The 12,921-nt window shown below is 43.2% G+C and overlaps 1 protein-coding gene across 1 annotated transcript in view; it reads left to right on the top strand.

Moving 5' to 3' along the window:
- The window catches only part of LOC149456781 (aquaporin-11-like), a 30,008-nt gene extending 18,800 nt beyond the window's left edge, over positions 1-11,208 (top strand). Inside the window, exons 2-3 of the mRNA XM_089684508.1 lie at positions 4,012-4,128; positions 10,859-11,208. Coding sequence (XP_089540634.1) covers positions 4,012-4,128; positions 10,859-10,947 — 206 coding nt within the window. The 3' untranslated portion in view covers positions 10,948-11,208. The remainder of the gene's footprint in view (positions 1-4,011; positions 4,129-10,858) is intronic.
- The last annotated feature ends 1,713 nt before the right edge of the window (positions 11,209-12,921 follow it).

Genomic DNA, 12,921 nt, shown 5'->3' with positions numbered 1-12,921 from the left:
CCATCGTTGTGACCGTGCGAGGATACGTGGCAGGTGCAGTGCCGTGGTGTCAGGCTCCATGCACACGGGGCGTCTTAATACCGCTGGTAGCTTTAGCTGTGTAAAGTCGCGTTAAAAACGCAAGTTTTTTCAGTGTTTTTTTGCATTAGCCACGTTGTGCCCTGTTTTTCTGGGTTTGAGGTTTTTAATGTTTTTTAGCATTTTTTTTTACACACACACACAAAATTTTGCTAAAATTAGTCCAAAAACACCAGTTTTACTGCATTTTGCTGCGTTTTACTATGTCTTTCAGCGTTTAGAGCAGGGGCGAACTGACCATTTGGAAACTCTGGCACTGCCCGAGGGTCCAGGGTCAGTAGGGGGCCCCATGAGATGCCCCTGGTACCTTTTTCATAGGCTTTTATGAGTTTGGGCAAGGACACAGGGGCCCCATGACCCCCTATTGCCCGGGGGCCCCATGAGTTGTCAGTCCTCCCCTGGTTTAGAGTGTTTTTACCGCTAAAAAACTCCTCTAGAAAACCACTAGTCCTGGGTTTTTTTTCCAGCCAAAAAACGCCCCTGCCAAAAAAACGCCGATTATAGCCTATGTGCGCATGGACACATAGGATAACATGCTGGGGGGTTTACTGGCTGTAAACCACCCTTACAAGTCTGATCCCAGTCTCCTTAAGCCGATGTACAGTTGTGTTCAAAATAATAGCAGTGTGTTGAAAAAAGTGAATAAAGCTGAAAATCCTTCTAATAGCTTTTATTTCCATACACACAAATGCATTGGGAACACGACACATTCTATCCCAAATCAAAACATGAAGAAAAATACATCAAATTTGTGTTGTTCCTCTAAAAAAATTTGAAGAAAAGTGAATATTAGACGGTTCAAAAATATCGCAGTGTTTGTATTCTTCTTTACAAACTCAAACATTCACTATATAAACTGAAAAATGTTTGAAGATTTTGCTTTCCTTTGAATGACTTCATGAATATTTGGTTGTAGTCGCACTGTTTCTGAGAACTGCTGTACATCTGTGTTGCATGGAGTCACCCAACTTCTGGCCCCTGTGATCGGGTATTCCAGCCCAGGATGATTGGACTACATTCCACAGTTCTTCTCTATTTCTTGGTTTTGCCTCAGAAACTGCATTTTTGATGTCACCCCACAAGTTTTCTATTGGATTAAGATCCGGGGATTGGGCTGGCCACTCCATAACGTCAATCTTGTTGGTCTGGAACCAAGATGTTGCACGTTTTCTGGTGTGTTTGGGGTCGTTGTCTTGTTGGAACACCCATTTCAAGGGCATTTCCTCTTCAGCATAAGGCAGCATGACCTCTTCAAGTATTCTGATGTATTCAAACTGATCCATGATCCCTGGTATGCGATAAATAGGCCCAACACCGTAGTATGAGAAACACCCCCATATCATGATGCTTGCACCACCATGCTTCACTGTCTTCACAGTGTACTGTAGCTTGAATTCAGTGTTTGGGGGTCGTCTGACAAACTGTCTCCGCCCACTAGACCCAAAAAGAACAATCTTACTTTCATCAGTCCACAAAATGTTGCGCCATTTCTCTTTAGGCCAGTCAATGTGCTCTTTGGCAAATTGTAGCCTCTTCAGCACATGTCTTTTTTCCAACAGTGGGACTTTGCGGGGGCTTCTTGCAGATAGCTTGGCTTCACATAGGCGTCTTCTAATTGTAACAGTCCTCACAGGGAACTTTACACCTTCTTTGCTCTTCCTGGAGCTGTTTGTTGGCTGAGTCCGCACCATTTTGGCTATTCTTCTATCTATTCCAATGGTAGTTTTTCGCTTTCTTCCACGTCTTTCAGGTTTTGGTTGCCATTTTAAAGCATTTGCGCTCATTTTAGCTGAGCAGCCTATCATTTTCTGCACTGTAGTATTTCAAATATATGTCAATGTATTTGGGAAGATTATTTTTAAAATATATTTCAAATATAGTTTTCTTCCATATGGGAAGCCAACGGGAAGGAGAGAAGAAGCTTTCAGCTTCTGCAGAGACAGCCATTCATTGGTTCCAGTAATTGCCTCCCTCCCACCGTGCCGATCACTCTCCCTGCCCACATCTGATTTGTCCAGCTGCTTGGGGCCCCCTGCTGGCCTGGGCCCTGTACAGGAGTACTAGTGGTACTCACTTATCCACAGCCCTGCCCATTCACACCAGCCTGGCCTGCTCTGGTGCAGTCAACACACAGGCAATAACGCGGGTTGGGTAGCGCATTAATGCGTCGTATTAGGGCAGTCCCTTCATTTGGACAGGCTGCCCAATGCACCGCAACAGACCAAAAATGATGCATGTAGCATTTCTGGCAACGCACCACAATGATAGCCAGTTGATATTATGCTTTGGGGTGTTTGTCAGAATGAATGCCACCGCATTGCACTGATACAAGTAACAATAGTTATTGCAACAAGATGGTGGATGGTGTAAATGGGTCTTAATTTCCTCCACCCCTTTTCTCCTCCCCTTCCACCACAGTAAGTTAACATCTTCCTGGCAGGTTTTGTATACACGGAGGGTGTCAATTAATGTCTCTGAGCTTTATAGATCGTTATGATCTCTATTGAAAGCTACACAGCGGTGCTGGGGGAGCCAGAGACTTGATTGATAACCCCCCTGAGCAGTTACCAAATGACATGATGAACCATTTCACTGCCAACACCATAACTGTGATTCTGTTGATCCTGTCATTTGCCAGCTATAATGTAGAAGTGATCCAGGTGGTTGTTCAGCCATCCAGTCACTTCTACAATCTGCCTCCAGAGCCATTTTGAGGTTTTTTTTTGTGTACCCCCTCTTCCCCTTCCCTTTCTTATGGACAAGCAGCGGTGTATTTAGGTTTCGTGCTGCCTTAGGCAACAAAAAATCGGCTCGCCCCCCAAGGAGAGACCCGGACACTGACAAACACCCCTCCCCCATGATAAGAGCCTGACATTGACCAACAACACCCCCAACCACCCGAGAGAGCCTTCCACTACCACCACTCCATACACACTGGCAACCCCCACACCCTGGCGAGAGAGAAGACATTCACCTTCCAGACATCCTGGGACCAAGAGTCAGGCTCTGCATACACCATCAAGCAGCCCGCAGCCTCTCTCAGATCCCACCTGGTCCCCGTGTTGCATGTGTCCTTTCTTCCATCCCTTCTTTCGGGGGAAGGTGCTGCCCCCCTGAAAAGTGCCGCCGTAAGCAAATGCCTTGTTTGCCTTGTGGTAAATATGCCCCTGTGGACAGGGATGGGCAAGGGACTTCAGGACAGAGGGCTGGTTGAAGGAGATTGGGAATATCCAACTCTGATCGCCTCCTCCTGAGAATGAACCCAGAAGGGCTCAGCTCTGACCCCTGATATCTCCATAAAGAGCACCTGTCATTACTATAATTTAGGGGCTTATCAGCAAAAAAAGTAAACAAAAAAAAAAAGTGTGCATACATTCGTAAAACACAATTGCAGATTTCACAAAACTACGCACGCCAGAGGTAGAAGAACATTTTAAACTGAACTCTGGCTTGATGGGCTGTAACAGTTTTTAGTGCGTTGCCCATGTACAACTTTAGGTACCTTAGCTTTTCTCTATTTCGTAAAAGCATGCAACTTTTAACAAATAAAATCACTTTCAGATAAAGTGCCCTTCGTTTTAGCTCTTTGGCCTAACCTAACCCAATACCACTCCACCCCCCTCCAAAGATGCATACTTACCAAGATCTGATGCCTGTGGCCTCCTGTGTTTGTGGACATCCAGCGCTGCAAGTCCTCTCACTCTTGGCCATGTTTGCACATTACAGCCCCAGGGGCCCTAACCCCTTTGTCTTCAGTAAACTTAAATCTATAATTACTCATCCCTAATTCAGGGACCTTCTCGCAAAGGTATTCAGGTGTTCGTCTATATTACTGGGGTTAAAAACATATTGGCAATTACTATTTTATCAACCTCCATTTATATTTGTTGTGAATCTGTACTAAATCAAGGTCTGTTTTTTCATTGTTTGCAGGTGCACCCCTGACTGGAGCCGTCTTTAACCCTGCCCTTGCCTTTGCAGTTGTGTTCTTGTGTCATGGGAACACCTACCTACAGTATATCTCTGTCTACTGGATCGGACCTCTTATTGGTGAGATAAATGTTGTTGGGTGGAAATGGATAGTGAATATGGGGCCTCATTTACTTAAAGCTGTACTCCAGCTTTACCTTCAATCTTCCACAGTTACCATTTCTAAATATAATTTTCTTATAAAAAATATATCCTGTGGCTTTCTGACTCTGAGAGAGTTAATAATAGGAATCATTCTGCACCTGTTATTCTGATAGGATTCAGTGTCCTCAATGAAGCCTAGCAGATAGCAGGGAAGTTGCGGTGGTGAGAACAGAGTACCTCTGAGGAGACTTCAGCTGTATTCATCTCTTCTTCTAAGGTGGCCTCAGGTTCCATAGAGCAAGCACCCCCACAAAAATTGTAACTTTATTCATATGGCCTCATCTTTTCTTCTAAGGTGTCCCCAAGCTTTATAGAGCAAGCGTCCCCTCAGATACTGGAACTTTATTCATATGGGCTCATCTTTTCTTTTAAGGTGGTGCCAGGTTCCATAGAGCAAGTGTCTCTTCAAATAATGTACCTTTATTCATATAGGCTCATCCTTTCTTCTATGGTGACCCCTGGTTCCACGGAGCAAGCAGCCCCTCAAGTATTATAACTTTATTCATATGGGCTCATCTCTTTTTCTAAGGTGGCCTAGGTTTCATATAGCACGCACCTCCATAAATACTGTAGCAGGGAAGTTGGGGTGTTGAGAACTGAGTACATTCAAGGAGGCTTTAACTATATTCCTCTTTTCTTCTTAGGTGGCCTAAGGCTCCATAGAGCAAGATCCACCTCAAATACTAACATATTCACGTGGGCTCATCTTTTTTTTTCTACGGAGGCCCTAAGTTTCATATAGCAAGCACCTCCTTTCCTTCTTAGGTGGCCTCAGGCTCTGTAGAGCAAGAGCCCCCACTGTAACGTATTTATCTCCTAGATTGTAAGCTCGAAAGAGCAGGGCCCTCGATCCCCTCATGTTTTGCATTGTATTGGTATTGTTCTGTCACATGTTCTGTCCCCCTTTGTAATGTACAGCGCTGAGCGAACCATTGGTGCTTTATAAATACTGTATAATAATAATAATATGTGGGCTCATCTTTTTTTTTTTTTTTTATGGTGGCCTTAGGTTTCATAAAGCAAGCACCTCCTCAAATACTGTACCATTATTCATATGGGCTCATCTTTTCTTCTAAGGTGGCCTCAAGGTTCTGTAGAGCAAGTGTCTCCTCAAATACTGTACCTTTATTCATATGGCTTCATTCTTTCTTCTAAGGTGGCTGCACATTTCATGGAGTGACTGCCCGGGCTCATCTTTTCTTCTAAGGTGGTCTTGGGTTTCATAGAGCAAGTGTCCCCTCAAATATTGTAACTTTGTTCAAATGGCCTCATCTCTTCTTCTAAGGTGTCCCCAAGTTTTATAGCGCAAGCTCCCCCTCAGATACTGTAACTTTATTCTTTTGGGCTCATCTTTTCTTTCAAGGTGGCCCCAGGTTCCATAGAGCAAGTGTCTCTTCAAATACTGTACCTTTATTCATATAGACTCATCCTTTCTTCTAAGGTGGCCCCTGATTCCACGGAACAAGCGGCCCCTCAAATATTATAACTTTATTCACATGGACTCATCTCTTTTCTAACGTGGCCTCAGGTTTCATATAGCACGCACCTCCATAAATACTGTAGCAGGAAAGTTGGGATGTTGAGAACTGAGTACATTCAAGGAGACTCCAACTGTATTCCTCTTTTCTTCTTAGGTGGCCTCAGGCTCTGTAGAGCAAGAGCCCCCACTGTAATGTATTTATGTGGACTCATCTTTTTTTTTGTTCTATGGTGGCCTTAGGTTTCATAAAGCAAGCACCTCCTCAAATACTGTAACATTATTCATATGGGCTCATCTTTTCTTCTAAGGTGGCCTCAAGGTTGTAGAGCAAGTGTCTCCTCAAATACTGTACCTTTATTCATATGGCTTCATTCTTTCTTCTAAGGTGGCTGCAGATTTCATGGAGTGACTGCCCGGGCTCATCTTTTCTTCTAAGGTGGTCTTGGGTTTCATAGAGCAAGTGTCCCCTCAAATATTGTAACTTTGTTCAAATGGCCTCATCTTTTCTTCTAAGGTGTCCCCAAGTTTTATAGCGCAAGCGCCCCCTCAGATACTGTAACTTTATTCTTTAAGGCTCATCTTTTCTTTCAAGGTGTCCCCAGATTCCATAGAGCAAGTATCTCTTCAAATAATGTACCTTTATTCATATAGGCTCATCCTTTCTTCTATGGTGGTCCCTGGTTCCACGGAACAAGCGGCCCCTCAAATATTATAACTTTATTCATATGGACTCATCTCTTTTTCTAAGGTGGCCTCAGGTTTCATATAGCACGCACCTCCATAAATACTGTAGCAGGGAAGTTGGGATGTTGAGAACTGAGTACATTCAAGGAGACTCCAACTGTATTCCTCTTTTCTTCTTAGGTGGCCTCAGGCTCCATAGAGCAAGAGCCACCTCAAACACTAACATATTCACGTGGGCTCATCTTTTTTTTCTATGGAGGCCTTAAGTTTCATATAGCAAGCACCTCCTTTCCTTCTTAGGTGGCCTCAGGCTCTGTAGAGCAAGAGCCCCCACTGTAATGTATTTATGTGGGCTCATCTTTTTTTTTGTTCTATAGTGGCCCTAGGTTTCACAAAGCAAGCACCTCCTCAAATACTGTAACATTATTCATATGGACTCATCTTTTCTTCTAAGTTAGCCCCAAGGTTCTGTAGAGCAAGTGTCTCCTCAAATACTGTACCTTTATGCATATGGCTTCATTCTTTCTTCTAAGGTGGCTTCAGATTTCATGGAGTCATGGCTCATCTTTTCTTCTAAGGTGGTCTTGGGTTTCATAGAGCAAGTGTCCCCTCAAATATTGTAACTTTGTTCAAATGGCCTCATCTTTTCTTCTAAAGTGTCCCCAAGTTTTATAGCGCAAGCGCCCCCTCAGATACTGTAACTTTATTCTTATGGGCTCATCTTTTCTTTTAAGGTGGCCCCAGGTTCCATAGAGCAAGTGTCTCTTCAAATACTGTACCTTTATTCATATAGACTCATCCTTTCTTCTGAGGTGGCCATTCCATTGAGCAAGTGCCACCTCAAATATTATACCTTTTTTCATATAGGCTCACCCTTTCTTCTAAGGTGGCCCCTGATTCCATTGAGCAAGCGCCACCTCAAATATAATAACTTTATTCATGTGGGCTCATCCTTTCTACTAAGGTGGCCTCAGGTTTCATAGAGCTTCATAAATACTGTAGAAGGGAAGTTGGGGTGTTCAGAACTGAGTACGTACATGGAGACGTCAACTGTATTCATCTTTTCTTCTTAGATGGCCTCAGGCTCCATAGAGCAAGAGCCACCTCAAACACTGTAACATATTCATGTGGACTCATCTTTTTTTTTCTATGGAGGCCCTAAATTTCATATAGCAAGCACCCCCTCAAATATGAATTTTATTCATATGAGCTCATCTTTTCTTCTAAGGTGGTCCAGGCTTCCGTAGAGAAAGTGTCTACCGAAATACTGTACCTTTATTCATATGGGCTCATCCTTTCTTCTAAGGTGGCTGCAGATTTCATGGAGTGATTGCCTGGGCTCATCTTTTCTTCTAAGGTGATCTCGGATTTCATAGAGCAAGCACCTCCCTAAATACTGTAACTTTATTCATATGGGCTTATTATTTCTTCTAAGAGAGCCCCATGTTCCATAGAGCAACCACTTAAACTAAGGGCACTCTATTATGATAATATCGACCAAAACGTTCATTGTTTATGGCTTTCCCACTTATTTTGGGCTTTCCTATTGGCCAGTGATGCTGCCCATTTATTTTATTTTATTGTCCACAAAAGCAGTTCAGGAGGAAACAGGCCAGATGTCAATCATCAGCACTGAGGTTCTTTGACAGTATACCAAGGATGTAGACAAGCAGCTGACTTTGACCTGGGGCCACCTTGAAAGGTGAGGTGAGCTCACAAGTTCCCATTAAAGGTTTAGTTCACCAAAAAGTGATATTTTAGCAATAGGTGGACCTTGGGCTGGTTTCTTCTATGTCCTCAATAACCCAGCAGTGAGATCTTCCTGCCATAGACTGTTCCTGCTGTTCCTTATTGTGTAACACAAATAATACAGTGCATTGTTATGGTTAATGTTAATATACTGCCATCTTGTGGACATTTTGGTTATTGCACCTTCCTTTTCTGTCTTTCATCCTGCCCCCTCCCACTAGCTATGATACATTTCCTCTTCCTTATTTACTGTCTTTTTGGGATGAATATGGCCACTTGTCTCTTGGCCACATGTAATCTGCTTGCATTCGGGGACACTTTACCATGTTTTGACCTTCAAATACCATCCTTTCATTCATCTGCTACATCTTGTTGTCTGGTGTACCTTCTGCATTACAATACAGATCCGTGGATGAGAAAAACAGGTGTTTGGTGAGTTCATCTATCTGATAAAGACTGTTCACAGTGATTGTATCTGCTTATACCAGGGGTAGGCAACCTGCGGCTCTCCAGGACTACAAGTTCCATAATGCCTCTGCAAGTCATAGCTGTAACTCTCAGTTTTGTAATGTTGCAATGCCTCAATTTGAAATGTAGTTCCACAATAGCTAGAGAGCCGCAGGTTGCCTACCCCTGGTTTATACAGTCCAGGCATAGAGGTCTCAGCAAGGGATAAGTCATTAACCCCTTCATGCTGATGTAACACAAATATGTGGCTTCGCAGAACTGGGCTTTTTTCCGTGGGGCCGCATATTTACGTACCTGTTTTTCTGCTGGGAGCACACTGCACGGCGTGCTCCCACCACAAAGACCGCGGTGTCACTGAGAGCATCGGGTCCCATTCTAATGATCAGGACCCGGGACTCCCGATTCCGGGTCACATGATCGCTGTGATAGCCTCTGATTGGCTATCACAGTGATCAGTCACTGTGCAGCCCGGCCCCTTTGTTTTTTTTTCTCTCTATGAATGAAGGAGAGAGATACATTGTATCTCTCTAACTCCTGGCATAGAGGGGGAAAACATATTTGTAACAAAAAAGAAAAGATAAATAAATATTAAAAAATAAAAGAAAAAATACCTAGATCAAGGTTTGATCTAGTTCAGTGCCAGGGTAAGTGTTTGGGTCAAGGTCAGGGCCAAAGGTCAAGGTCAAAAGGTCAGGGCCAAAGGTCAGGATTTTAAAAAAATTGGTATCAGTGCAGGGGTGGGCTGACAACTCATGGGGCCCCTGGGCAAAAGGGGATCATGGGGCCCCTGTGTCCTCACCCACACTCAAATCACACCCAAAAAAGTCAATGAAAGGTACCAGGGACATCTCATGGGGCCCCCTACTGACCCCGGGCCCTCGGGCAGTGCTGGAGTTCCCCAATGGTCAGTCCACCCCTGTATCAGTGTCAGTGTGTTTTAGGTAAAAAAAGATAAAAACAAAATGCTTGTTTCTGGGCTGTACTACGGGTACAAACAACAAATAACATACACATATATGGTATCGCTGTGATCATCAAGAGCTGGAGAATGTATTTTGGGTTGTTCTTTGGTGGTAGGTTATGGTAGTAACAAGAAACACACAGCTAAATAAAAAAAAAAGATTTTTTTTTTTTACTATTTTAGGCCAGTTTTTCTTTGATAGTAAAAAAAAATCAGGAGATATCCATTACCATTTACCACCAAATCAAAGCCCAATTTGTCCTGAAAAAAACGCGGTATAATTCACCTGGATGTACAAAGTAGTTGTGATGATATGTACGGTTTTACTAACACATGTCAACGTTGCAAAATTGTGCTTAGGCATTTACATTTGTTTTACCCTTAGGCGTGAAGGGGTTAATACAACAGGCGGAGTGAGAATACCTGTCCACCTGGGAGTTTTGGGTGTTTCCATCCACCTTAGTGTGTTTCAGCTCCTTCTGTTTCATTTCTAAAATAAATAATCCAGCAGAAAGATTGGGAGCCCTCACAACAGGCACAGGAGGTGTGCAGATTGGGGAACAATCCATCTCAGTAGAGTCCCTGAGAAACATAAAAATCTATCACTCAGTTTAAATCTCTGTCATTCACCAAAATTTAAAATATTGTCTGACTGGTCCTTTTTAATGTCAATTTTTTTTTAAACTTTAAAAATAGAAAAGATTGGACTTTGTTATGCTATGCTACGTATCTACTAAATACAAACATAGCTTACATAGGTACATAGTTGGTCTGGCTGAAAAAAGACAAAAGTCCATCCAGTTCAACCATGGAAAAAAAAAAGTTATAATCCTACACCCACAGTTGATCCAGAGGAAGGCAAAAAACCCAGCAAAGCACAATCCAATTTGCTCCTGCTGGGAAAAAAAATCCTTCCTGATCCCCCGAGAGGCAATCGGATATTCCCTGGATCAACTTTCCCTATAAATGTTAGTATCCAGTTATATTCTGTGTATCTAAGAAAGAATCCAGGACTTTTTTAAAGCAATCCACTGAGCTGGCCAGAACCAACTCTCGAGGGAGTCTATTCCACATTTTCACAGCTCTCACTGTGAAGAAACCTTTCCACGTTTGGAGATTAAATCTCTTTTACTCCAGACGTAAAGAGTGCCCCCTTGTCCTTTGTGATGACCTCAGGGGGAATAGCTCTACACCGAGTTCTCTATATGGACCACTGATGTATTTATAGAGTTAGAATTATTATAGTTTTTCCTTTTACAATATCACAACCATTAGATGACCTTTTTTTTTCCATCTTGTTTCAGGGGCGGCGATCTCCTTTGTGCTTTTGGAGTATATTCTTCCAAAATTCAAACTGACTAAAGTGTCTTCAGGACGGATGAAAAAGGATTAGGTTACGGCTGGAGTTTGTGTAATTGTGAACGAAGGGCTTTCATTGGTTTCTTCTTAATGCCATGAAGTTTAGGAAACACGCGTTCCTCAATTTTTTTTTGAACAGACTTGGTATTTGTGCTATTGAACTATTTTTATATAGACTCTGTGTTTTGTTTACTTCCAGATAAACTGTGAAAATCGGGACTAAGTGGGTTCCTATGCAAACCTGAATAACCAAATTTAGGAGGCGGAATGTACAGTGGGGCAGAAAAGTATTTAGTCAGCCGCCAATTGTGCAAGTTCTCCCACTTAAAAAGATGAGAGAGGCCTGTAATTGGCATCATAGGTGGACCTCAACTATGAGAGACAAAATGAGAAAACAAATCCAGACAATCACATTGGCTGATTTGGAAATTATTTATTTGCAAATTATGGTGGAAAATAAGTATTTGTCAATATGAAAAGTTCATCTCAATACTTTGTTATATATCCTTTGTTGGCAATGACAGAGGTCAGACGTTTCCTGTAAGTCTTCACAAGGTTGGCACACACTGTTGCTGGTATGTTGGCCCATTCCTCCATGCGGATCTCCTCTAGAGCAGTGATGTTTTGGGGCTGTCACTGCGGCAACACGGACTTTCAACTCCCTCCAAAGGTTTTCTATGGGGTTGAGATCTGGAGACTGGCTAGGCCACTCCAGGACCTTGAAATGCTTCTTACGAAGCCACTCCTTCGTTGCCCGGGCGGTATGTTTGGGGTCATTGTCATGTTGGAAGACCCAGCCACGTTTCATCTTCAATGCCCTTGCTGATGGAAGGAGGTTTGCACTCATAATCTCACGATACATGGCCCCATTCATTCTGTCCTGTACATGGATCAGTCGTCCTGGTCCCTTTGGGGAGAAACAGCCCCAAAGTATGATGTTTCCACCCCCATGCTTCACAGTAGGTATGGTGTTCTTTGGATGCAACTCAGCATTCTCTCTCCTCCAAACATGACGAGTTGTGTTTCTACCAAACAGTTCTATTTTGGTTTCATCTGACCATATGACATTCTCCCAATCCTCTTCTGGATCATCCAAATGCTCTCTAGCAAACTTCAGACGGGCCCGGACATGTACTGGCTTAAGCAGGGGGACACGTCTGGCACTGCAGGATCTGAGTCCCTGGCGGCGTAGTGTGTTACTGACGGTAGCCTTTGTTACGTTGGTCCCAGCTCTCTGCAGGTCATTCACTAGGTCCCCCCGTGTGGTCCTGGGATTTTTGCTTACTGTTCTTGTGATCATTTTGACCCCACGGGGTGAGATCTTGCGTGGAGCCCCAGATCGAGGGAGATTATCAGTGGTCTTGTATGTCTTCCATTTTCTAATTATTGCTCCCACAGTTGATTTGTTCACACCAAGCTGCTTGCCTATTGCAGATTCAGTCTTCCCAGCCTGGTGCAGGTCTACAATTTTTTTTCTGGTGTCCTTCGACAGCTCTTTAGTCTTCACCATAGTGGAGTTTGGAGTGTGACTGTTTGAGGTTGTGGACAGGTGTCTTTTATACTGATAACAAGTTCAAACAGGTGCCATTGATACAGGTAATGAGTGCAGGACAGAGGGGCCTCTTAAAGAAGAAGGTACAGGTCTGTGAGAGCCAGAAATCTTGCTTGTTTGTAGGTGACCAAATACTTATTTTCCACCATAATTTGCAAATAAATTCTTTCCAAATCAGCCAATGTGATTGTCTGGATTTTTTTTCTCATTTTGTCTCTCATAGTTGAGGTCTACCTATGATGCCAATTACAGGCCTCTCTCATCTTTTTAAGTGGGAGAACTTGCACAATTGGTGGCTGACTAAATCCTTTTTTGCCTCAATGTATATATAAAAAAGGTTTCCTACATTTTGCACAGGGTGTATCATGTTTTACAAGGTAAATTCAATTCCTCGTGGCTACAGTGGCATTTCGGTGTCTATAGCACCAAAACTCCCAGACTTTGTGTCCTCGACTG

This window comes from Staurois parvus, unplaced genomic scaffold (assembly GCF_062004578.1).
Source record: "Staurois parvus isolate SC_StPar_1 unplaced genomic scaffold, SC_StPar_1.0 ptg000348l, whole genome shotgun sequence".
Lineage (NCBI taxonomy): Eukaryota > Metazoa > Chordata > Amphibia > Anura > Ranidae > Staurois > Staurois parvus.
This window is presented reverse-complemented; position numbering and strand designations above follow the sequence as displayed.